The sequence below is a fragment of the Taeniopygia guttata genome, chromosome Z (genome assembly GCF_048771995.1).
Source record: "Taeniopygia guttata chromosome Z, bTaeGut7.mat, whole genome shotgun sequence".
Taxonomy (NCBI): Eukaryota; Metazoa; Chordata; class Aves; order Passeriformes; family Estrildidae; genus Taeniopygia; species Taeniopygia guttata.
This window is the reverse complement of record NC_133063.1, coordinates 45,855,008-45,878,464: the sequence shown is the minus strand read 5'-3', so window position 1 is coordinate 45,878,464 and position 23,457 is coordinate 45,855,008. Positions and strand designations below refer to the sequence as shown.

Genomic DNA, 23,457 nt, shown 5'->3' with positions numbered 1-23,457 from the left:
TCCGGGAAGGATGAGGCATGGCCCCCCTGCAGGGTGGAAGTCCGGACGCGTGGCATTTTGTTTAACTGCATTTTTATAAGTATAAAATGCTTTTCAATTATATATTTTATCTATTTTACAGATAGCACGTAGTTTATATAACACGTAAAATATGTAAGTGCAATTAAAAATACATATGCATTATGCAAAAATTTCTAAAATACTTGAGTACTATTTAAAACAGTGTTAATATATTTTTTATAATATCTATGAAATATGTTTTTACGTTTTATGTTTTAAAATTTAAATAAAACGTTTAAATTATTAAAGAAACAATGATGGACGTTTGGTAGATCCTGCTGGGAGGATGAGCTCAGGAACGGTTTTCAAATAATTGGCACCCTGCCATAACTAGTGGGTTATTTTCTCGGCATGTGGTTGAATATTGGACTCTTCCAATATTCAGTGTCCCAGTATTGGGGACTTTCCCTTCTTTATGCATCTGTTTCTGGCAGCTGTCAGGAGCAGCTGTAGGATGGGGCCTATTCTGCTGAGGTCACCCAGCTATAATTAGTATGGAGAGAAGAATAAAACACTCTGAAATACTTTTTGGGGAAACAAAGAAAATCTCTTATATTCATTTGGTTGTCAGCCAGTTTTAATGACATTAATTAGTGTGGCTAGAGCAATACAATACTCTGAAATGCTTTCTGGGGAAACAAAAAATCCCCAATATTTAGTTGCTTGTAAGGTGGTTTTAATGACATTAATTGTTTTAGCAACTTCTTCAAGGTATGTCAGTGGCAAGGGAAACCCCCTTTTCCTACTTGTTGCTGAAAGCAGCAGACCTGTGCCAAGCTCCAGCTGTAAAATTGCATTAAAACCATTTAGTATTAAAACCATTTCCTCCTCTCCAGTTAGTTATGCTGTACTGATGCTAAGTAAGTGGCTGTCTATCAGTGTCCAGCTTCCAAACAGCTGAACACTTGTTCCAAGGAGCCGTGCAATGTTTAATGCCCTGTTGTTTGCGTGCAGGGTAGAGTAATCCTATGATCTTCCAAAGGGATCTGCTGCAATGTCAATCACGGTTTCACAGATCCCTACCTGTTGAATTAAGCTAAAGTCTGGGCTCGTTTTACAGTACAGATTATCTCTTGTTGTGGAGCTTGTCTTAAAAAAGTGCAGCTGCAGCCTGACCCTGTTCTTCACAGGAATTCCCTAATTCCCCAGGAATGGGGTCAGAATGACTAGTGTGGTGCTCTCGGAAAGCAAGTTAGCCATTCACTTCTGGAGGGTTCAATCAGATTTGGCTTTGGATCACCTTAAAAAAAAGAGCTTGATGTTCAAAGGAATCAGGAATGAAGGTGGATGGGTAGTGACACAAATTAATACCTTTCCCTTTTCCCTATTCATTCTTTGCTTCTGTATTTCAAGAAACCTGCAAATTCTTTGGCATGGGCGGGACCTGTGCTGAAGTGCTGAAGTTTTTTTGGGGGTAAAATGGTTGTGAGTAATGAGTACAGTGTGCTGCTGTAGTTGCTATCAGGAGAGAACACCTACCTGCTACACATTTAAAAACTTTTAAAGCTCTTAAGTTTTATTTTTACAATGTACTTGCAGAGCACCTTATAAAAAAGTTAAAATAAAAGAAGGTGGTGTTTATGTTTTGTATGCTGATTAACAATTTCTATGTTTATCAAATACCCTTGAAAATCATGACTAGTAAACTTATTTAGTGATCAGGCCAGAGTTTATGTTCAGAGTGGTTACCTTAGACTATATGCAGGACAAAATGTATCATTTGCATTTGTGGCAATGTCACGTAAGATTTCTTCACTTTATTTCCCTAATTTAAAGAATAGCTATAATGACACGTGTTCTCTCTCAGTGGTGACACTCAGGAAATCATCTAAATCTGAAATTATCACTCTAAATCATTTAAAATTGTCAGGTCAATATGAGTGAGCTACAGTGGGAAAACTGTCCATGTGAGGGTTACTCAAGTGAATGGGGTGCTGAGATCTTTCATAAATCAGAAGTTACTAATTATCAAGGTATAGTGGTTCTAGGCTGCTTTATTCTTAAAATAATCTCTATGGCGCTTTTACATAATGTATTTTATACACAGTGATTGACAGTCACCAAGCACCTTAGAAGACCTTTCCTCCACCTTGAAAAGTGCATTGAGAAGGAAAAGATCTTGTGAAAGAGGTAATTAATAATTTGAAGCATTTTAAAATGGAGAGTCAGCTCCTAGAGTGTAATTTTGTTGTAAGTTAATTTCCTTCAGGACAGAAAAATGTTTCTTTTCTTTACACTTACTTTTCTGGTTTTCATCAGCTGTACAACCTTTGAAAAACCTGTATTACTGAAGCTGAGGAAGAGTTCTCTGATGACAAGCTGTGAGCTAATTCTGTGGCTAAACTGCTCTCTTCTATATATCATTCCAATGCTTTTATTCAACAAGCACTTACACATTACCAGCATCTGGAAGCCTTTTAAGATCGTTGTAAAATGTCTCGGCATAAGAAACAAGTTGTAGAGAATTCATGGTTGCCACATAGAGATGTCAGGCTAGGTGCACATGGAGAATTTTACCTCCATGCTCATCTTTTTCTCAAAATATGTTACACCCAACTATTGCAAGAAGTCCTAGTATTTTATCTCAACCCTGTTTTAAGTGAAGCTACCCATATCTTTGTGGGGAACAAGACCTAGGTTTTGATATGAAAATACCACACTGAAGAATTGCATATTTTTCTGCCTCATGACATATTATTCTCATGGATGAACAAACAAATAACTGAGGAAATGCTGGCTGTTACAAGACTAAAAGTCTTCTGCCTTTTTTTTGCCAGAAGATGGCATTAACTATGTAGGATTCTGGAAAGCCTCCTCTTAGTTTTCACAAAGCCAGTTTCTTTTGGTGAATTGTATATCTGTTAGGAAAAGCATCTTCAGACACAAAGATCCCTACAAGGTTGGATGAATTAAAGTATTATTTCAATTAAGAGAAAGATATCCCTGTTTTTTAGAGCAACAGTGAACAAAAAGTGAGAAGAGTTTCACTGGCAATGGCAGTTTTCCCTGAGCTCTTTCATGTTTGAAAGACAAAAAATCTCTTAGCAATTCTAGTCTCGAATTTCAAAATGATCAGAAATGCTGGTCCTCTCATTATGCCAACCCCTAATTTTTTTTTCCTGTGGTTCATTAATTTGTTACTCCTTTATTAGTGAACATAGTTTTTTTTCCCTAGCTTGTGAAATTCCTGTCTTGTCAATAAGGAGTCGATGGAGCTATCCCTGAAACCACTTAGATCCAGTAAGATTTATTCTATCTGAGAAGGCAGATCTCAGGTCTCATTAAGAGGCCAGGTCTCATTAAGAAACCATTTTGCTGCTTTCACATGACACAGAGTCTTAGCCAGTTAGCCACAGAGAGCTGCTTATATTGCTCTTGTAGGTTCTGCGGTACCTACATAACTTGTATTTTTCTAATGCTGAGCATTCTTCTGACTTGTCACTCCATATAATGACAGCCTGTTATCTCTAGCTATTTAAATATATTTTGTTTCATTTTTAATTAGAACCTTGACCTTCAAATTTGTAATTCTCTTCCCTTGTCTGCTGTTCTTTTTTAAGAAAATGTTCTCCATTGTTTCTCTTTTTATTCTTTTTTCACTCTCCTGTGTTCACCATTATAATTTGAACAGAGGTTATCACTGAATTAGGGTCTTTGGACACTCTGTATTTAATATAAGGATATATAAAGATGTAGGTGTAATCTAGGATACAAACAGAGAGTAGACAAAATAAATTTATTGGATTAGTTTTGTCTTTAACAGATTCTCAACACTTTTGAGATTGGTGTCTTGGCCTTGAGTTCTAGCTGCTCCTTTCAGCAAACAGAAGAATTTGCCTATGACAGCACACAGCACCTGTACTGGTGTAACAGTACAGATTTTACATATCTATAGATCTATATCTATATACATACATACAAAAATACATACATACATACGTATACGTATACGTATACGTATACGTATACGTATACATATACATATACATATACATATACATATACATATACATATACATATACATATACGTATACATATACATAAGGTTTTACATTAAAGCTACCTTATGTAAGAAAGGGAATTTTTTCCAAAATGTAATTCTTTAAATGAACTCTCAGGTTCCTATGTGTTTTAATATGTTAGAGAAGTTGGCAAGTAGTGAATGCTTCTGAAACCCTTGCACACATATAGTCTCCCTGACCTCTGGGTTTGCTGTCCTCTCTGTCAGTTTTGATTTCCCCCTCCTAGGATCTAGCAGGCTCAGCAGTGACTCTAACTTTACCTAAGGATTCAGAATCAAATTACCTACACATTAAATAAATTCACTTATATGCGAATTTTTTAATCTTGTAGTTTTTTGTTGCTGAATCTTATAATTTTACCTAAAGCATGGACTCTAAGTAATTTTAGATATTCTCTACTGTACATTTTGGCCTCCATAATATCTTACACAGTCAGCACTTTATATATTAATATTTATGATTTTATTGTTGTTAGTTCTTCAACATAATGTATTAATTAATTACATGGACTCAGATTTGGGGATGAACTTATTTTCTTCTATAATGTCATTGTAGAGAGCCTTGAAAATCCTCTCAAAGAATCTACCCTGAACTACAGAGAGGAAAACTTAAATAGCATGTTTTTGTTGAGTCTTACTGTGACCTCCAAACATGTGTTAGAGCAGTATTTGTTAAGGTCCTAGACTGAACAAAGATATGAGAAGGCAGTGGGCAACAAATACTTGAAGTGTTGTTTTTTTATGGAAGTTTTTGTGGTTTATAGAAGTAAAATTATCTGCAGATATTAATCCATTGGGATATAAACAGCTGCACCATGCATTTGCCACTAAGACATAAGTGAAGAAGTTGGGGGATACTTTTCAATGATTCATGTTTCTTTTTTGGGTTTCCCAAGAATATAAGTATGGCATTCCAGTGGCATATATAGATTTAGAGAATTGCTGTCTTTCAGATTTTGTAGAATTGTTTTTTTCCATTTTTCTGTCATGGAAACTCAGAAATGCTCATAGGATTCATGACATAAAAGGTACACTGTAAAACTACAGCTTTCCTATAGTTCATCTGTTAGATGAATGGTCTTAATTAGGCATCTTGAGGTGAGGACAAGTGTAGCTTTTTTCTTTTCTGGTTAGTTAACCAGGGGTAGCTGAACTATGTTAGACCATGTGCCTCGATATTAAATTGTCTGTCTAAAATTAGGCATTTTACGTTCTATAGCTTGAGGACAGGGTTTCAGTAGCTGTGGCATTCATCAAGTAGACATCAGGCGTGTAGGAACTCTGTGGCAGTGAGTAATATTGCCTTGTGCACTTCTTACATGTTGTGTATTGTATATAATTTTAAAATATAGTTTCATGGATAAAATATTTGTTTCATGTTTTACTTTATTGTTGTTGCTGCTATTTTCTTTAGTGTTTGTCAGTCTAGTGTATGGTAAACTTGGAGTTAAACAAGCGGCTAGCCTAACTGCAAATAATGTCATCAGGAAACATGCAGTTTCTTCATTAGTTAACTTTGTCAGATGTGATGTTTGATATGATTCGAATGTTTATTTTGTTTGATTTCTTGTAGGCTCTAGGTTGAAGATGGCATCATGCCTTTATGAATGCCTTTGTGAAGCAGAACTTGAAAAATACTTCCCCCACTTTGCTGCCTTTGGTCTTCAGAAAATTGATGAGCTTGCCAAAGTTTCCATGGAAGATTACACCAAACTGGGGGTCCATGATGTAAATGACCTCAAACGTCTTTTCCAGCTCATTAGAATAATCAAAATTAGGCAACGAGAAGACGCTGCAGACTTAAGCAAGCAAGATTTTCAACCACATGGCCTTTTCATTCAGCCTCAGGTGACCAAGTCAGGACCCTATAGACAGCTGCGTTTTGAGTCCTTCTGTGAAGAAAATGATGGAACAGTTAAAGAGTCTGAATCTGAATTGTATCATTCACCTGATTTCAGTGCCAATGAAAAGAAGGACAGTGTAGGGGAAATGCTGGGACACATTCCACCACACAATTCAGTAGGGGAAATGCTGGGACACATTCCACCACATGATTCAGAGCCAATCAGATTAACTAGAAGAGACCTAAATATTCCTGGAATAGGTACAAAAGATGACCTGAGCTGTCCAACAGTTTCTGATGATATTGCTCATCTCTGTATCAGGTAATAATCACTCACCTTTGTTTTGCTAATAATTCAGGTTAGTCATAATTTATTCTTTCTTAATTATGGAGCAGAATCTGTCTTGCTCACCTCCAAATAAGCAATCCAAGCACTACAGAGCAATGCAAAGTCTTACAGACAAGAGAGCTACTAATAGGCATTTGCAACTCTCCAGAAGGAATCATCTGAATTTGACCAGCTGCTACTCACCAAGGTTGTCTAAGAATAGTCTTTATTGTCTTTCAGGATTTAAAGGGTTTTTTTCTTGGTATTTGAGCCAATCTTTGTCTTTCCATGGGACTATTTTTTAAAACATTATTTTTCCAAAATATGGCATTGCCTGTTGTTAAATTTGTCAAGCTTTTCTTGGTAAAAAGGATACAGGCTGTGATGGATATATTTGTTTATAAAGAAACTTCTGAACTGAAGCTTTAAAAGGAAGCAGAATTAATACAGCTGGGAAGGGCTACAGACCTGGTGGTGAAAGGGATGCCTTGCAGCTGCTCCTTAGGCATGTGATCTGTAACTTCCATACTTTTCGCAGTGTTTGATACTGGAGGGGCTGGGGTTATCATGAACCACTGGTAAATCTACCCTAGCAACATTTTTAAAGGACCAAATATTTTTTTCCTGATTCAGCAGCAGAGCACGTACGCCTCTGCACATGTAATACCAGTATCTAGCTTGTTGCAATGCAGTCATGGTAGTTAATATGCAATGAAAAGAGGTAGTTTTATGAAGTCAGGTCTGGTCTGGGAAGGCTGTGGGGAAAGATTTGGTACAGGGAAAGATCCGTGGAGTTGAGGTGTCAAATACAGCTCCCACCAAGACTGCATGAGCCTGGAGGGATAGATGCTGCTGCCACGGTAGAAAAGTACTAAGGTGATGTAGTAAGTACAGCACTTAAACTGTGAAAGACAAGACAAAGGTTTATAACTCTCCTTGACTGGAAAAAAAATCATTCCTACCTTTTGGAGAAGTGCACTAGCCTCCAATATATATTGATACCTGGGTGTATTCTCTGTCTCTCCTGGAAGATGAGCCAATGTGCAGCTAAAAGGACAGGATTTATAATGTTGGCAAATTAAAAAATGATACATTATTAAAGCTAATGGCTCAAGTAAAGGCATTAAAGATTTTTAATCCTGCAATAGAGACATGTTCTTCATTGTTCTCTCTTTCCTTGTTCTCTTCTTTTGTAAGCACATTCTTCTGTACCAAGCATTATGGCTCATCTTGTGGGCTTTCTGCATTCTCCTCCTTGATATGCCTCAACTTAATATTCTCATGTTTGGAGAGTTGTGCATTTCAGGCAGGCTTGGAGCAGCATGAGCAAACTCAGGTTTGTGATTCCTGTTTTGCAAGTGCTTAACTGCTTTGCTGAATCCATCCATTCCCATGTCACCTTGTGATCTGACCATTGTGAAGGCTTATCTAGTCTCCTCTATGAGAAATATTGGAAAGCACAGACATGATTTCAGATAGCAGAAAGACAAAGAGCTCTTTTAATATGTTGAAATTTATTTTGAACTTGCACACAGCAAGTAACTTGATTTTGCAAAGACATAATTGTCCTTCTGACATATTATTTAGTCAGATTTCTGATGATCTGTGTCATCGCTTTTGGTTGATTTTTTTCCTAGTGATGAAAAATTATTTTATTATAACATTAAAATTATATTTTAAAAGAGATGTAAGAAATACAAACTTTGGGTTCAGCATACATAATTAATATACATTCTATTCCCATAAAAAATATACTCAACAGAATGTGCCTCTGTACTAGAGAAAATTATTCATTTTTTCTCATTAATAGAGTCTCTAAATTTTCAGTTTTTCTTTTCTCCAAATAATGCAATCCTTTCCACTTCAAGCTCTTAAAGCACAACAGGCTTTTGCTGCAGGTCACCAGCTACACACTCTGGCACAAGAATTAAACTTCAGAGCGTCTGATCATTTGTTGGACAACATTTGATGCCTAGTGATATGCCTAAGCTCACATCAGGTTATGAAGCATCTTATTTCAAGTGTCACTGCCTTTCTTTTCCAACAAAAGAATTTTCCATCTTCTAAATGCATCTAAATGCACAGCCTGATCCTGGACTGCATGGGAAAGCTGTACTAAAATTAAAGGGACTCTAGTGATAAGTAAAGATTGCTCAAGTGTGGTCTTCAATGACCTATCTTGAAATTTAAGTCTGTATCTCATGTGCTTCTGGGGAATCATGGAACACAGCAGCAATGATGTCACAAGCCTTTGATTGTTAATGAGATGTTGAGTTACTTGTGGGTTACAATTTGTTAGACAACTGGTATATATGAGTTTTCAGTTTCTATGATAAGAGATTTTGGCATCTGGATGGTGTGCCAGAAACACTGCTCTTGGGCAAGTTTGGGCTTGATTATTTGAAATGCAAATCCAGGCGGAAAATTGTTACTGCTTTGGCTGAAGACAGCTTGAAGAAGGGAGAGATATATTGAATACACTTTGGTTAATTCAAGCCTACTCTATTAACAAAATGCTGTACGCAGCAGGTTAATCAATGAAACATGAAATTACCTCCTATTTCATCCTATTTTTAGTCTGGAACGGGGCTAAAGTAAAATTGCTGAAACATAAGAGCGCAACTTTGTTTATGGTCTGAAACTACATAACCTTTTTATGAAAAAAGACTAAAGGGGAGACAAGGATGAGATCAGTATATAATTTTTTTTTTGACCTGAACAGGAACATGGTGTCATTTGCCAGTTTGAGTCATTTACTTGTAACCAGTTGGACAGTCTATAATGGGAAGAAAAAAGTCCAGCATTAGAGGAAAAGCAACTAAGTATTCTATATTTTCCTTTTCAAGATCTATTCATACTTTCATTGCACATGATTAAATGACTGATCATGAGTGCAAATAATTTCAGCAAGATTTAATTTCATTACTTTAACTTGGATATTATGCCAGCTTCCATCTCATGTTTGTGTGCAACTGAAAATATGTCATTCAGCAGCAAGTTCAGGAGTGTAGCTGTACAAACATAACTATTCCTTTAACAGAAATGTACAGGAAGCATCTGTCTGTTTAGGTAAAAGCATCAGAAACTGCATAATGAAAAAATGAGGTGTGTTACAGAGTTTTTTGATAGGCATTAACAACAGAAACATTCTGTGATAAATGTAACAAATTCAAGCATATTCTAGATGCTCTTGTAACCTGATTTTAAAATGTGGACTTCCATTATTGTTGCAGCTCCAATACTTTCGACAAAGAGACTCCATGGACAGAGAGTGAAAAAATCAGAGTGTGTGTCCGAAAACGTCCTCTCTGCCAGAGGGAGGAGAGACTTGGGGAGTCTAATATAATCACAGTGGAAGATAAGGAAACCCTAATTCTCCACCAGAAGAAGGAGGCAGTTGATCTTACACAATACATTTTACAGGTAACATCCTCCATTGAAGGTTGTGCTTATGGGCCAGTCACTTGCATGGAAGAGTAGGGCTTATTGTGGCTGGAGTTTCCATGAGAGAAAACAGAAAAGGACTCTTAGTGTTTCTTACACTGAAATAGGTGGTGGGCTTTTGTTTTAGCTCAGAGTTGTCTATATTTGAGTTGCTTTGAGTTGATTTATGCCAGACTGTGCCAGTAAAATTGAGCCCAGAATTTTAAGGTCTAGAGCTGTCTCTTGTAACTTTCTTTGTATGTGGCAAAATAAATCCTCTGCTACATGCCATTGCTGCAGGAGAAATCCCTGCTGATGGCTTTCCAGGGTGAGGAGTTCCCTTTCCACTGTTTAAGCACTGTGGATCTGTTTCAATGAATCATACACACCCTCATCCCCTCCCTTCTATTTTTCTCAAAAGCTTTTGAAAATTAAGTTCCCTTTTGTCTTTGTATCTTAATCCCAAATACTTTGTGCTGTCATAGTTCAAATTCTCACTTGTGACTGACAGCACCAGGAACAGAACTGATTTGTAGAGGCAGCAAGCTATTCTTGCTGTGCTGAGTGTTATTTTTACAACTGGGGCCCTAGGAGCAACTGTTCAGAGTATCTGGTAAAATTTCAGATATCTCTTGGACACAGTTCATGTGCCACCTTTCACAGTGGGACACATGCTGAATCATTTCCACAGACCCTGCTTTTTTGAGTCTGATCTGGAGTGTGGGAAGTTTTGATTTTATTTCTTTTGAGTTCAGACAATGTAGCTTTGCTTAGGAACAGCTTGTTTCTTCTTTGGCACAAAACTTTTTAAGAACAGAGGCAATTAATAACACCTAAGTCAAAAGTGAGAACTAATTTTGAGAAAGTCAAGAGTTGACTCTCAGCTCATTTTACTGTTAGAGTCTGACAGTACATCTGTAGGCTGATTCATTTAATGAATAGGTTTTCTTTAATTAGTGGTTTTTTTTTTTTCTTTCTTGTTAAAAGGCTCTGGTATGTTACATTTCAGAATTATGGGAAATTGATGCATTTTTGTTTCCTTCCCCCCTCCCCTCCCCCCTGCCCCTACCCTGAATCTCTTGACTGGTGTGTTCCTACCTGAGTTGTGTTGCATATTAAGTGTGCTAGATCACTCTCTACCTAATCCAAAACCATGTGAAGTCACTGGAAAGACTTCCGTTATTTCATTTTACCTTTGAATGGAATTGGAGGGGAATAGAAACCTATTCATTCTCATGTAAAGATTATCTTTGTTTTTCAGCATGTTTTTTATTTTGATGAAGTCTTTGAGGAGACATGTACCAATGAGGATGTGTATATGAAGACAGCTTATCCTCTCATTCAGCATATTTTTAATGGGTAGGGCATCAGCGCTTACACTGGTTATTTTTTGTTTTGTTGTTTTCCAATTTTATGTGTATGCCTGAACTTTCCTTAATGCTTTTCATCTTCTGAAACGTATCTTCATTTCACTTTTGCCACATGGCTTCCCCCTTTCAGAACATCTTTGATTGCAATTTTTACAAAAATAAATCAGGAAAAACTTTCTTCACACTAGGTGACTAATCTCAATTACAGAAGAAAGTTAAAATTGAACCTCAGTAGCAACAAAGTGACAGCATGATCAGCCTACAATAAACATATGTCCCAGGATTTCTGAATTTTCATCTTCACTGTAACAAAGGCTCCTGTGTGGCAGAGCACACTCATCTGTAGAGAAATAGTATTACCTCTTTCCTGAGACTACTGAGAGGTATTTTACATGTATTTTTACAATCTGGGCCCTAGGAACAACTGTTTGGAGTATCTGGTAAAATTTCAGATATCTCTTGGACCCAGTTCACCTTTTACAGTGGGAACATGCTGAATCATTTCCACAAACCCTGCTTTTGCACAGTTCACAAGGCAATAGAAATGATGAATAAACTTGTGGTTTATTTTTGTTGATTTATATTTGCTTAGAAGTTTAATTGTAATTACATACTTCCTGATGAATGGGAAATTTATGGTGGCTTTACAGGAGACTTCTTATCTCTATGCAAGGCCATATATATTGAATACATACTTGAATATAATTACTTTTTTTGAGTCTTTGAAGGAAAAAATTACGTATCCATGCTGAAAATTAACAAAATTGAGTATTCTGTTACTGAAAATCTCCAAGTGTCATCAACGGAGACAGAGTACCATGCTCTTGAAAAAAGGAAAGTGAGAAAGGAGAATGAGGCTTGCACCTTGCTGTGCAATAATCACTAAAGCCACAATTCACATTACTGCTAGTCCAGTAATGCCACCAGAAGAGATTATGCTATTTTTTTCCCCAGCTTTCCCCTTACTTTTCTACTCCTCCTGCTGGCATTTATTTAATCTGACACCATGGTGAGGCAAATCTGCAATCTAAACTGGCAAGGAATTGTTCACTGTGATTACTGCAGCCATACATTTTTACTCATTCCTCTGCCAGGAGTACTGAACCGGGTACAAAGTCTTTTTATTAAGGGGGGCAGGGAAAGGAAAAGAAAGGATGAGAGCCAGCACCCTGTGCCACATCAGATCTCCACAGGGTATACTTGGAAATCATTGTTAAGCATTCTGTATTTTCCCAGAGAGGGTAGCAGACCAAACCTCTTTGCTAAGGGGCCACTATAGATAGATACCAGCATTGCAGAATATTATTTAATAGATAATAATTAATCAGATGTGGCACTAAACACATACACTGTCTTCACAGAGGCAATGCAACTTGCTTTGCATACGGGCAGACTGGTGCTGGCAAGACTTACACCATGATAGGGACTCATCAGAACCCAGGACTCTATGCCCTGGCTGCCCAGGACATCTTCAGGCACCTGGAAGCATCACCATCCAGGAAAGATCTTATTGTTCTGATCAGTTTTTATGAGATCTACTGCAGACAGCTTTATGACCTGCTAAATGGAAGGAAAAGGTATTTAAGAAAAATTATTATTTTCTACTAGCCTGCAGTTGTGAATCAGTTGGTTACTGTTTGGAAATCAGTTACTGTTTTCATGCAATTACATTTAACATACTAGCATTTACAGCAACTGTTACATATTTAATTAGGGTCGTTCACAGGAGATACTTAGAGAGGATAGCAAGATCTGACAGTTGATACTGTGACATTGGTAGGGACTCCTGGTTTGTTGTTCGGGCGAAAAATAAGGACTTAGGTTTGAGATACAAGCTCAGTCTCTTGTTTACACTGTAATAATATAATAGCTAGACATCCATAGGTAGAGAAACAAGCTTCTTGTGGCCAGAAGTTCCTGTCTTAAAATCATAGAACATTTTGAGAAGGAACCTTAAAGATCTTCTTGTTCCACCTCTACTGCCCTGGGCAGGGACAACTTCCACTAGACCAGGTTGCTCAGAACCTGGCCTTGAACGTTTTTGGGCATGGGACATCCACAACTTGTTTGGACAGCCTGTCATGTGTCAGCCATTGTGGAGTCCTTGTCTTTCCCTGATCAAGCATAAACTCTGGAGGAGGCTGTCCCTCCTGCTGTGCCAGTGGGGATTTGACTCTTGCCAATCCAGTCTCTGAAGATCCTGTTGATCTCCTACATGCTTGACTCTGCAGAACCTGCTCACCTTCTCCCTGGGCACCTTCACCTGGCAGCCCACTGACTCAGCCCAGCAAGCCTCTGGAGGTGATGCTGAAATATGATTCTAAGGCTGTAGGAGTTGTGCAAAAATTTTTTAAATCCTGTGCAAAAATCCTTAGAATACAAACAGAACAAAGTTTACAGTTGGGTGAGGACTTAGAGGAGCCTGAGATGTAGTTTAAAGGGAGACTAACTCCAAAATGTAAATGTGCTAATTTACTTCACTGCGTTATTGTATTCTTAACTAGCAGAAATGCACTGCTAATGTCTCTTTAGCAGTGAAATGTCAGTGGTATTTCTTATAAATTAGTTACTTTTTCAGCTCTGAAAATGAATGACAGCTACTCTCCTGACAGTAGCCTTCACTGCTTTTTCTCAGTGTCACAGCACAGACATGTTTTCATTGCTGCTTTCTAAGATTTCAGATACCTCCTTTTTGCACTATTCTCTTGTCAGGCTTTTTGCAAGAGAAGATGGCAAGCGCATTGTTCAGATAGCTGGACTCCAGGAGGTTCGGGTGGATTCTGTAGATCAGCTGTTGGAGGTAATGTTTGAGATTCATTCCTTGTCTTCTGCAGCCCAATTTGCTTATTTGTGAGGTGTGTCACTTGCAGAGATTATTTATTGTGTATGTTCCTGTTTAAGGCCCTAAAACTGACAATCCCAACAGGGCACCAAGGGGCCCTATTCATTGTGGCCCCTTCAATTCAAAAGTACCTTTATTGATTAAGTTGTTTCTTGTGTTAGCCACATGCAAGTAGTTGACTCACAGCTGGTCACTTCTGCTGCCATTCCATAGGGAAAGATTCTAGAAGCTAAATAGTGTCCCAGTAAGGGACCTTGAAAGCTGGATATGTAATTTCCCCCAGTGTGATGTGTCTTGTGGTTCTATTAACTTAGACTTTTGTATATAAAAGATATGTGGTTTTGGCATACAATATATAAATTTGAAAATTATTAGAAACAGAAATTAGAACATACTTAAGATTTGGTCTGAATTAGGATTAAAATACTGCTTACATGTGTGCATGACAACAACCAAGTAAAATTCAGATCTTTAAAGAGTAGCTCACATTTGCCAAGAACAAGGTTTCAGTTTTCTTCTCTACCTGGCTGAGCCCAGAAAGGACACTGGCAAATTTTCTGTATTTTCCTGCAACAAGCAAGCTGATTAAATCTACTTTCTATTTAGCCTGACTTTGCACAGTATAAATTTTTTTTTTTTTTGGTAAGGAAGTGTTAATTACAAGTGCCTGATACTGTAACTGGCCCATTAAAATTGTCATAGTGTTGTCCACTGATATTGCACTTAATTTAGTTGTTCATCTTCCCATTAACTCCACGCTTTAGGACAAGCTGGTGATGCTTCTGCTAGTTGGAGTGCAAATTTACTATATGGTTGATGTACAGTTCCTTGGTATTATCACATTCCGCTCATAGAAGAGCTGTTAAATTACTTAAATTGTTACAGAGATCCTGGGGTGGAAAATACATTGTTCACAGGCCCTTTTGAACACAGAAATGTCACTGGCTCGGCTCACAACTTCTGAGTACTCTGCAACAGATATATGGAAAGAGCTTTGAACACATTCTTGGTTATTCACTATTCACTGATGTTGGCTTTGATTCAGAAATTATCTTCGCTTAACACTGATATAAAGCTCAGAAGCTGTAGTGGGTGGTTATGTTGCTCATTGAGAACTGGCCCCTGAAAAGCTGAGAATGTATTGATTTTGCTAGGCATGCCCTGCTGCAGTCAGTTTTAGACTTTGTGCAACAGTCCTTTAAAGTTTTCAAAAAAGAGTTATCCAGATTTGTATCTTGAAGGAGCCTTTATCATTCTGCCTTGCCTTCCTTCCTTGTTTTCTTATTTTACTGTTCTATTGAGTATGATTAATCTTCTAAGTTTGTTCCTTACTCTGGCATTTTTTAATTTTTTTTTTTAGTTTTGGGAATTTAGAAAGGTTTTGGCAGTTTATAACTTTTCGTGTGACTTTCTGGATAACTGCATTCACCTACTACAAGACAAAGTAAAATTTTAAAAGAACACAATAGATGAGCAATATCCTAAGTCTCTTAGATTGCATCTGTAGTACTACAAAAGTATGCCAGCAATATAAGCAAGAATTTAATTTTATAATTTGGATATTTTGCAAATATGAGTGAGTGCGTGATGCAACAGATTGTTGCATGCAGTGTGCTCTTTAAGCTCTGTAGCGTCACTACAAGTAAGTCCACGCACAAAGCTCTGAAAGAAATATTGGAAGGGATCCAGTCTATCTCTACTGCCTTGCACCAAATCTTAAGGCTGTAATACACCTTTCCTCACAATGTTTCCTCACCTTAGGAGAACAAGATCTCTTTCTGAGAGACTGTGGTTTCATTTACAATTCTTTTTGATTTTGTCCCCCTTATTTTGCAGGTGATTTTGAAGGGGGGAAAAGAACGTAGCACAGGAACTACTGCAGTCAACTCAGATTCCTCTCGGTCTCATGCTATCATCCAAATTCAAATTAAAGACATGGCCAACAGGGCATTTGGAAGGTAAGACCAGAAGCAGAAGTGCACTGTGCTGATGTCAAGCCCAGGGACATCCAAGAGACAAAGAGAAGGTGTTAGTGCACAAGTGTGAGCTAAATTAGAAGACAGAGTTAAAGGGGACTTCAAAAAGTTCCACAGTCCTTTCTCTGTTTCCAAGGAGAATGTTTTAGGCACATCTGCAAGAGCTTTGTCAAAATAGTTCATTCAAATTGCCAGCTAAAGAGTTGACAATCATTAGCTACCACACTGTCTTCTTTCCCAGGATCTAATTTTGAACATAAGGCAAAATGGAAGAGCCACAAACACTGAAGAGAGGAAAAGACAGAACAGGCAGGCTTAGAAATAAAAATATAGAGGTTTCTGTAGTTGTGGCATCTGAACTGGGGGGGTTTGTATGTCTAAAAGGGAGGTGGAGCTGAACTGAGGGAAGGATGCCAAGATGTGCCTATAAAAGAAGTCAGGGCTGTTGCAGAAAAAGAGGAAGGACAAAGACAAAGATACAGTGCAACAGTCAGTAGAGCAGCTGGCACCCAGAGCTAGGGAGTGTGAAAGGGAATAATGGAGTTTTGTGGAAAGAAACAACAGGGATCGATGAAAGCTCAGTGTATTACTTTCTACACTGGAAATTTCTCTTCCTATTGTCTTGAATTCCCATTTGATGTCAACAAACAGCAGTTGTCTGTTTTACCTGGGAGGAGAAATCAAAACACTTACAATTCCTTTTAGCCTTTTTCTTAGGAAACTACAAACAGTGATTATGTGGAGAGATGAATGTGTTGTACTTTACACAGCTTACCCGTTAAACTGTAGAGCAGTGTCATCACATGTAACTACACTTTCTATTATTTAATGTTGAGATGCTCTGAAATGGTTTCTGCTGCTATGCTTATTTTGGTGTCTCAGGTATTTCCAGTGGATGTTTCTTGTTGTTCAAAAGTAGTCATTTCTAATCACTCTTCTGATGCCATATGTTGCAGCCTGCTGGTTTAATAAAGAAAAAAAGAAGATGGAAAAAAAGCCCCTAAGATAACTGCAACTTTGTTTCTTCTAGGATATCATTCATTGACTTGGCTGGCAGTGAAAGGGCAGCTGATGCCAAAGACACGGATCGACAAACAAAAATGGAAGGAGTAGAAATAAACCAAAGTCTTTTGGCAGTAAGCTACTATTATGTCTAGGGAATGTTTTGAATTCAACTACTAGCATGTGTTTTAGGATAAAAATGAACCACAGAATAATGAATATATGCATTCCATTGAGAGGAAAAAATAACCAAGGTAGTATGTGTGTTCAGTTTAATTTGTCTGAAAAGTGACTGAAAAACAATTTAAGAAGGAAGAGATACCATTTTGAAAATTAAGTATTTTTAATCTATTCTTATTGCCAGACAGGTAAACACAGCATGGAAAATGTTATGTGTAGTATAAGTGTCCCATATTGTATATAGAAGGTTTTGTCCCTTCTAAGGAATACTGGCTTGGAATTGCCATGTTTGATTCATAAAACCTGCCAGTTATTTTTACCACTTAAACTTAGACTTCTATCTCAAATTAGGAATAAAATACTTAGGAGCATAAAAACTATCAATTTGTATGTATGAAGGAAGGAACAGGAATAAATGCACTCCTGAGGCAAACTGTTTTGATAAGTGTCCACAGTAAGGCAAAGAGGGACAAAGGAGCAGAAAAATGCCATCTACGATAAAGCAGAAGTGCCTGTAAGTGTAAATGCTGCAGAAAGGTTTGCATCTCCTGTAATGCAAACAAGTGAAGCTCAGTGGTGACTGGGGGCTTCTCTAAGTGAGGCTGAAGGTGATACAGGTTCCAGGGTATGAGCCAGCAGTGCAGAAGTCTACGCAGAACTGTACCTCTTAGTGTGCTGTAAATAGGAGGTGGCTTGCTCTGCTTTGGAAATGTAGATGCTCTTTTGCATAGAGGCTTTTCCTACACTGGAATATTTAGTATTTGTACTGGGGAGGTGGCCTGTGAAGTGAATGTGTTTCTGTACTTCATGCTTTCTTGAGTACTTGCTGGTGAATAACTGAGTGTCACAGGGAGTTGGTACCTGAATAGAAAGAAGTCTGATCTTGAAAGTCTTCTCCAGCCTAAACAATTCTGTGATTCCCGAGAATCCTGAGTGTAAGCCCATGAAATTCTTTTAAAAGAAACTCTAAAATCAGAGTCTGTACATTTTTGGTATTGTGAAACTAAGAAGATACTTGGACAGTCTACAGGTAGTGACTGAATTAAATATAAAAAACATCTTGGGTAAATCTTCATAACCTGTAGCCTGTAAAACCTAGCTCTGACCTCAATGATCATAACACTCTCTTCATAACACTCATGATCATAACACTCTCTTTTAACCCATGAGATCTGAAGTCTGCTGCTGGTTTGAATATTCATGTTGTTTTCAAGTGTAAGACTTTTAGACACTGCAACTAGGAGAGCCAGACTAAAGACTTACAATAGTTTGATCTCTCACTTGTTACAGGTATAGTTTTTAATAAAATGCTGTAAAAGTGAGAAATGAGTGTCATTTTCAGTGGGAGTTTGTAAAATATCGAAAGGCTGTCAAATGCTTCCTGGCAGTATCACTGTGATAATACTGTAATCTTCTATCTCTTTCCAGAAGAAAGAAAATATGAGAGCTCAAAAAGCTCTGTCCTTTGGGTACACCTGCCCTGCAAGCTGCAGCATAGTCTAGGCTACACCCAGTCTGGCTTCAGACTAGCTAGATGTAGTGCAGGCAGCAGCTCTGTGGAGCTCCACGCGTGCTAAATGTGTGTGCTGACCCAGCTCCTTGCATTTGGTGCAGCCCACAGAGCCATCAAGCAGGGCACAAATTGACCTTGCAAGGGACAACACGTAGTAGGAGTCAAAGTGACACAGGACCTGTGTAGGTTCCTTTTGATGCTCTTCAGGTCCTTGCCAGTGCATGACTGATGCATTTTTTTCCTTCTGTTTTTTCTTTTTTTGGTAGCTAAAGGAATGCATTCGGGCGTTGGATCAGGAACACACACATACTCCTTTCCGGCAAAGCACGTTAACTCAGGTAAAATGAGCAGAAAGGCAAGAGGAGAGGTTTCCCTGCTGAGGACCAAAATAAGAAAAAAATCAAATAAATAAATAAATAAATGTCATAGTTCAGTAACTGCTTCCTTTCTCGAGGAAGAGAGATTTTGAAATGCATAACTTTTGTAAATTTTAATTTTAAAGGTAATCACAGAGTTAAGCCAACTGCCAATTTCCTCCAGCCAGCAATGGGGACAGCCATGGGAAAAAAAGAAACAAGCCAAGAACTGAAACCAAACAAAACCCCAAACACCACCTTCCAGACTCATACAGAGTTACCATTCATCTCCCCACAGTCTGAAACTAATCTTGCATCTTCTATTCAGTTACTGTCTTGGGAGTTTTTATCAATATTTCTTGACTTCAGCTGTTAACATCTGCTTTATACCTCAAACCGTATTGGCACCCTTGAGGCATCTGGAACAAGGATTTGTTTAGAGTCCTAATTAATACTTGTTTTCATTTTAAACTGTAAACAAATAAAGACAAGAAAAACTGAGACAAGAGGACTACATTTATCCAAAGAAATTAAAAAGTACTACCTCATGTTGAATTTCTTTTGCAGCTGTTGCTAGTTTACAGGATGTGTGAGGGACATGAACTGCTAAGAGCCCAATTTTTTTTTCCTTCAAACCCTAGGTGCTAAAAGACTCTTTCATTGGCAATTCCAAGACATGTATGATAGCCAATGTTTCACCAAGCCACGTAGCTACAGAGCACACCTTGAACACTCTGCGATATGCTGACAGGTAGGAGGTGAAACTCGGTTCTTGCTAGGGTGAAAATCACAAAGTAAAAAGTAATGTGTGATGTTTGCCGTTACATTTTACTATACTTACATTGCAAAAGTCTATTTAAGCAAGAAACAGAATCTTTACAAAGCTAATAAAATTGTTACCTATCCCAACTCTTACATTTTGTCTTAAATTTTTGTGGGTATTGTAAGTACTTTCTGATGACCGCTTTCAGAGATTAAAAGATCACTGTGTGCCCTGTAACTGCAGGATTGACCTTAGCAGTCAAAGTTTTGATTTAGTTTTGTATTTTGATTCTACTTAGAATGTGTGTGAGGACTTCACCCTCCCTCCTACAGAGCAGGAAGTAAATTACAGGCTGTGCAGTGCTGATCTTAAAAGGTCAAGAGATAACTTGAGGGACAAGAGGAATAGAGGGAGCAGCTAAAGGTCAGGGTGGTAGGGGAAAGGGTGATATCAGTTAATCAGCTCTTCACAGCTGCACTGCTGAGTCTGATCCAGGAGCAGACTCACCTGAGCTAAGGAGTCCTACTGCAATTACTCGAAAAGTCCTACATTGAGCCTTGTGGGACCCTGTGATGTGCTGTGGAGAATACCAGCTTGTTCTGCTGCATTGTAATGTGTGGAAATGCCACTCCCTTGCACTAAAACTGAGGCCATTTCCACTCACTTGCCCTGCTATGCACTGCTCAAGGAAGCACTTAAAAAGACTGCTACAGATTTTTCCAAAAGTCCAGGCATTTTGGCAGAAGAGTTTTGATACCTGTGAAGATCACAGACAGAAAAGAAACGATGATGCTGAATTCAATATTTAGTCTTAGTATGTGAAAGCATAGATTTGTTCTGAAGATGCTGTTATTTATATGAAAGCATGACATTTTCTAAATCCACCCTCTTTTTTACAGGGTCAAAGAGCTGAAGAAAGGGATTAAATATCCTACCCCTGTCACAAAAAGGCATCGCAGAGCTGGAAATGTGTTTCCAAAACGTGTCCAAACCACTCCCTCTTTGCCATCTGGGGAAAAGAGCTCTCCAAAGAAAGTGAAGCTAGGCCTGCAGCATCCCTCAAGTGCTACAAAAGGAAGGGCGTATCCTGCACTACTTCAACCACCTGGTGTCCCTCTTACCTCTACCCCCAAGGGAACTGACAAAGGACATGCCTACAAAGGAACCAGAACTCCCTGCTTCCACCACACCACCCCAGTTAAGGGAGTCCTACGTATAACACATCCCCTGAAGAAAAATGATCTATCCCCCCACTCTGAAAAGAGCCTCACAGTGAAGGATTTCATTGCCACAGCAGAAACAGAAGAAAGTGGCCAACAAGACAAGTATATGCAAAACAGAACACCTGTCCAGTACCTGAAAGTCCAGACAGCGCAACCTCTTCAGAAACAACTTGTTCCTAGGGAAGATAATTCCTTTGGAGTTGGCAACCTGCCCTCTGACAGCGAACAGGAATGGGGAAATACTTTTACTAAACAGTCCGTTGGACCCTGGGCATATCTGCCTCCATATCAGAAGGAAAGGGAAAAGCATTTACGTCTTTATCACCAGCAGCTTCAGCAGCCCCCTATTCTAAAGCAAAAATTAAACTATCAACCCCTTGAGAGGTTTTTAATGCAGTACAAGCCCGAGGAGATTCAAGTGAAGCCAGAGCCGAGCCTTACTCTAACTGAAGTCCAGAGCAAAGAGTGGGTACAGCTGGAAGATGTGGATGACAGTGATTTCAGTGAAGATTCTTTCTCACCTGTCTGTAGTCAAAAGAGTGTGAAAAGAGGAAATAGCAACAAATCCAGTCCACATTCATTTTTCCTTCATGAAAGAGAGCGAGGATCCGAAGAAGAGCAAAAGTACAAGTCCAAACACAGACGTCTTGTTTACTCCAGTGAAGCTACCTTAACTCCAGAAAAGAATGCTTCAACCCCATGTGTATCTCCTGTATTGAAATCAGGAACTCCAGAGTGTAAAGAGTTTGATCTCCAGCATGAGGAGAAGGAAGAATCCACTTTGGATAAAGAGGCTGCCCTTGCAGAAGGAGGTGTAAAATGGAAAGCTCGAAAAAGTGGAGTTAGCCACTCTGTTTCTTCCATTGATTCCTCAGAATTCACCTCCGAGCTCATGGCCCCGCTCCTCGTGTTGCCTCTTGATGGTGAGGACACAACTGAAACAGAGAAAGCACCTTCCAACCAAGAGAAGCCCCACCACAAAAAGCAGGTGCTGGACAGTGATGCCCATAGCAGGTTTGAGGACGAGGGCTGGCAGTGCACCAGGAGCAGATCTCTGACTGACAGCATGCTGGATCCGTGGGACCAGTCCCAGCACGGGGAAAGGCTCTGTGTCCTGCTGGGCTCCTCTCAAGTCACACACAAGAAGCGCCCATCCACCTGTGGCCGTGTGAAGCCATGCTGCAGCCACCCGGGATCAGTTTTGTCCAAGCAGGGAGTCCGGCACAGTTCATTTGTTGGACATGACCTGACAGAAACATCCACAGCTGGATCCACAGCTGGGTCTGCCATCCCCAGGCCAGAGAAAGAGGGTGGGGGGCTTTGCAGTGACTCCCCCTTCAAAGAACACTCGGAAAGCAGACAGTGTAGTGCTGATATTAATCAGCATAACAATGCTGGTAATGCAGGGAAGTCTAACTCAAGTAAAGGGTCCAGTGCTGAGGAAATAAATGCTGAAATACCTGAAAAGAGCTATGCATCCCAGTCCCTCTCTCAGGACAGCAGTTGGCTGCTGCAGCCCAAGCCAGAACTGAGCAATGAGGACCTTACCCATACTGAAGACCCTTCCAAGTCATCCTTTGGCAATGAAGAAACAGCGTTGCTAAAAAGGAAGTTAAAGCAGAGTATTTTTACACTAGAGACTTTTGCTGCAGATGCAGGATTTACAACCAAAGATAATAAGCCAATAGCAAGTGCAAAATGCCCCTCACACATGTCCAGGAGCAGTTCTCCAAGTGCTGCATCCAAGATGGGGAAAGGAAAATGGCAGAGGGAAGCCCTAGAAAAGGCACAGTAAGTCTTGCTCATCATGAAGTTTGTAGTAAAGCTTAGAAAATCTGGACATGTGATACACTTGCCTTTATGCATATGTCATACTCATATGTACTTCAAAAAACAGTTGTTAATCATTCTATTAAATAATTACAAGATTAATCATAGTTTGTAGTAATTATCTTAAAAGTATATAATTGCTTGTTATTTAGTGATATTTTAATACCTCACAGGAAGCCAATTATATTAGAGCTTCTAGGATAATACTAGAGGAATAAATATTCTAATACAAACTGCAGTTCTCAGTAATTAATTGGCTTACTATAAGCTGTAAAGTACCTAAAATATATCAAAACTTTCCATCAAGAATCAGCTGTTCCATCAATGAAAAGAAAAGCTGGTAGAGCAGCTGAGCAGTCACTGAAGATGTAGATATAAAGCTTCTGAGTACTCTGAGCTGCCATTGTCAGCTCCCAGGGACTGGACTGCATTCTTTTGATGGAAAGGACATTGTTAGTGAGTGAAATTTGCTCAGAGGAACCAACAGCAGCACTGCCTTCCTGCTCAGCCTGTTGCTCACTGGAATTACTTACATGGCTATAAACCATTTCACCTATTAATTAGGCAATTGTACTCCTTGATTCTCCTACAGTGAAAAGCAGTTGTGTGCTGCCTGTGCTAAAGGCAGGCTGTGGCCACTCCTCTGTGAGCAGCCCTCAGTCACCCAGCTCATCCTGAAGCCCACACCAGTGCAGTCCACTGCACTTCACGGAGCACTGGTGTGTC

At 38.9% G+C, this 23,457-nt stretch overlaps 2 protein-coding genes across 4 annotated transcripts in view; one reads left to right on the top strand and one right to left on the bottom strand.

Annotated features, from left to right (window-relative positions):
• KIF24 (kinesin family member 24) overlaps positions 1–23,457 on the top strand; it is a 29,215-nt gene that overhangs the window by 310 nt on the left and 5,448 nt on the right. For 2 of the 3 annotated variants that reach the window (XM_072922184.1, XM_072922185.1), the window contains exons 2-11: positions 5,656–6,247; positions 9,487–9,676; positions 10,938–11,035; positions 12,408–12,623; positions 13,759–13,846; positions 15,725–15,846; positions 16,895–17,000; positions 18,826–18,897; positions 19,557–19,666; positions 20,578–22,692. In XM_072922184.1, the coding sequence (XP_072778285.1) occupies positions 5,656–6,247; positions 9,487–9,676; positions 10,938–11,035; positions 12,408–12,623; positions 13,759–13,846; positions 15,725–15,846; positions 16,895–17,000; positions 18,826–18,897; positions 19,557–19,666; positions 20,578–22,692 (3,709 nt within the window). Of the gene's footprint in view, positions 1–5,655; positions 6,248–7,463; positions 7,590–9,486; positions 9,677–10,937; positions 11,036–12,407; positions 12,624–13,758; positions 13,847–15,724; positions 15,847–16,894; positions 17,001–18,825; positions 18,898–19,556; positions 19,667–20,577; positions 22,693–23,457 lie in introns of those variants that run through there. The other variant, XM_072922186.1, reaches the window with a different exon arrangement.
• UBAP1 (ubiquitin associated protein 1) overlaps positions 7,749–23,457 on the bottom strand; it is a 55,765-nt gene continuing 40,056 nt past the window's right edge. The window contains exon 8 of the mRNA XM_030257837.4: positions 7,749–18,935. Within this exon, the coding sequence (XP_030113697.2) occupies positions 18,894–18,935 (42 nt within the window). The 3' untranslated portion in view covers positions 7,749–18,893. The remainder of the gene's footprint in view (positions 18,936–23,457) is intronic.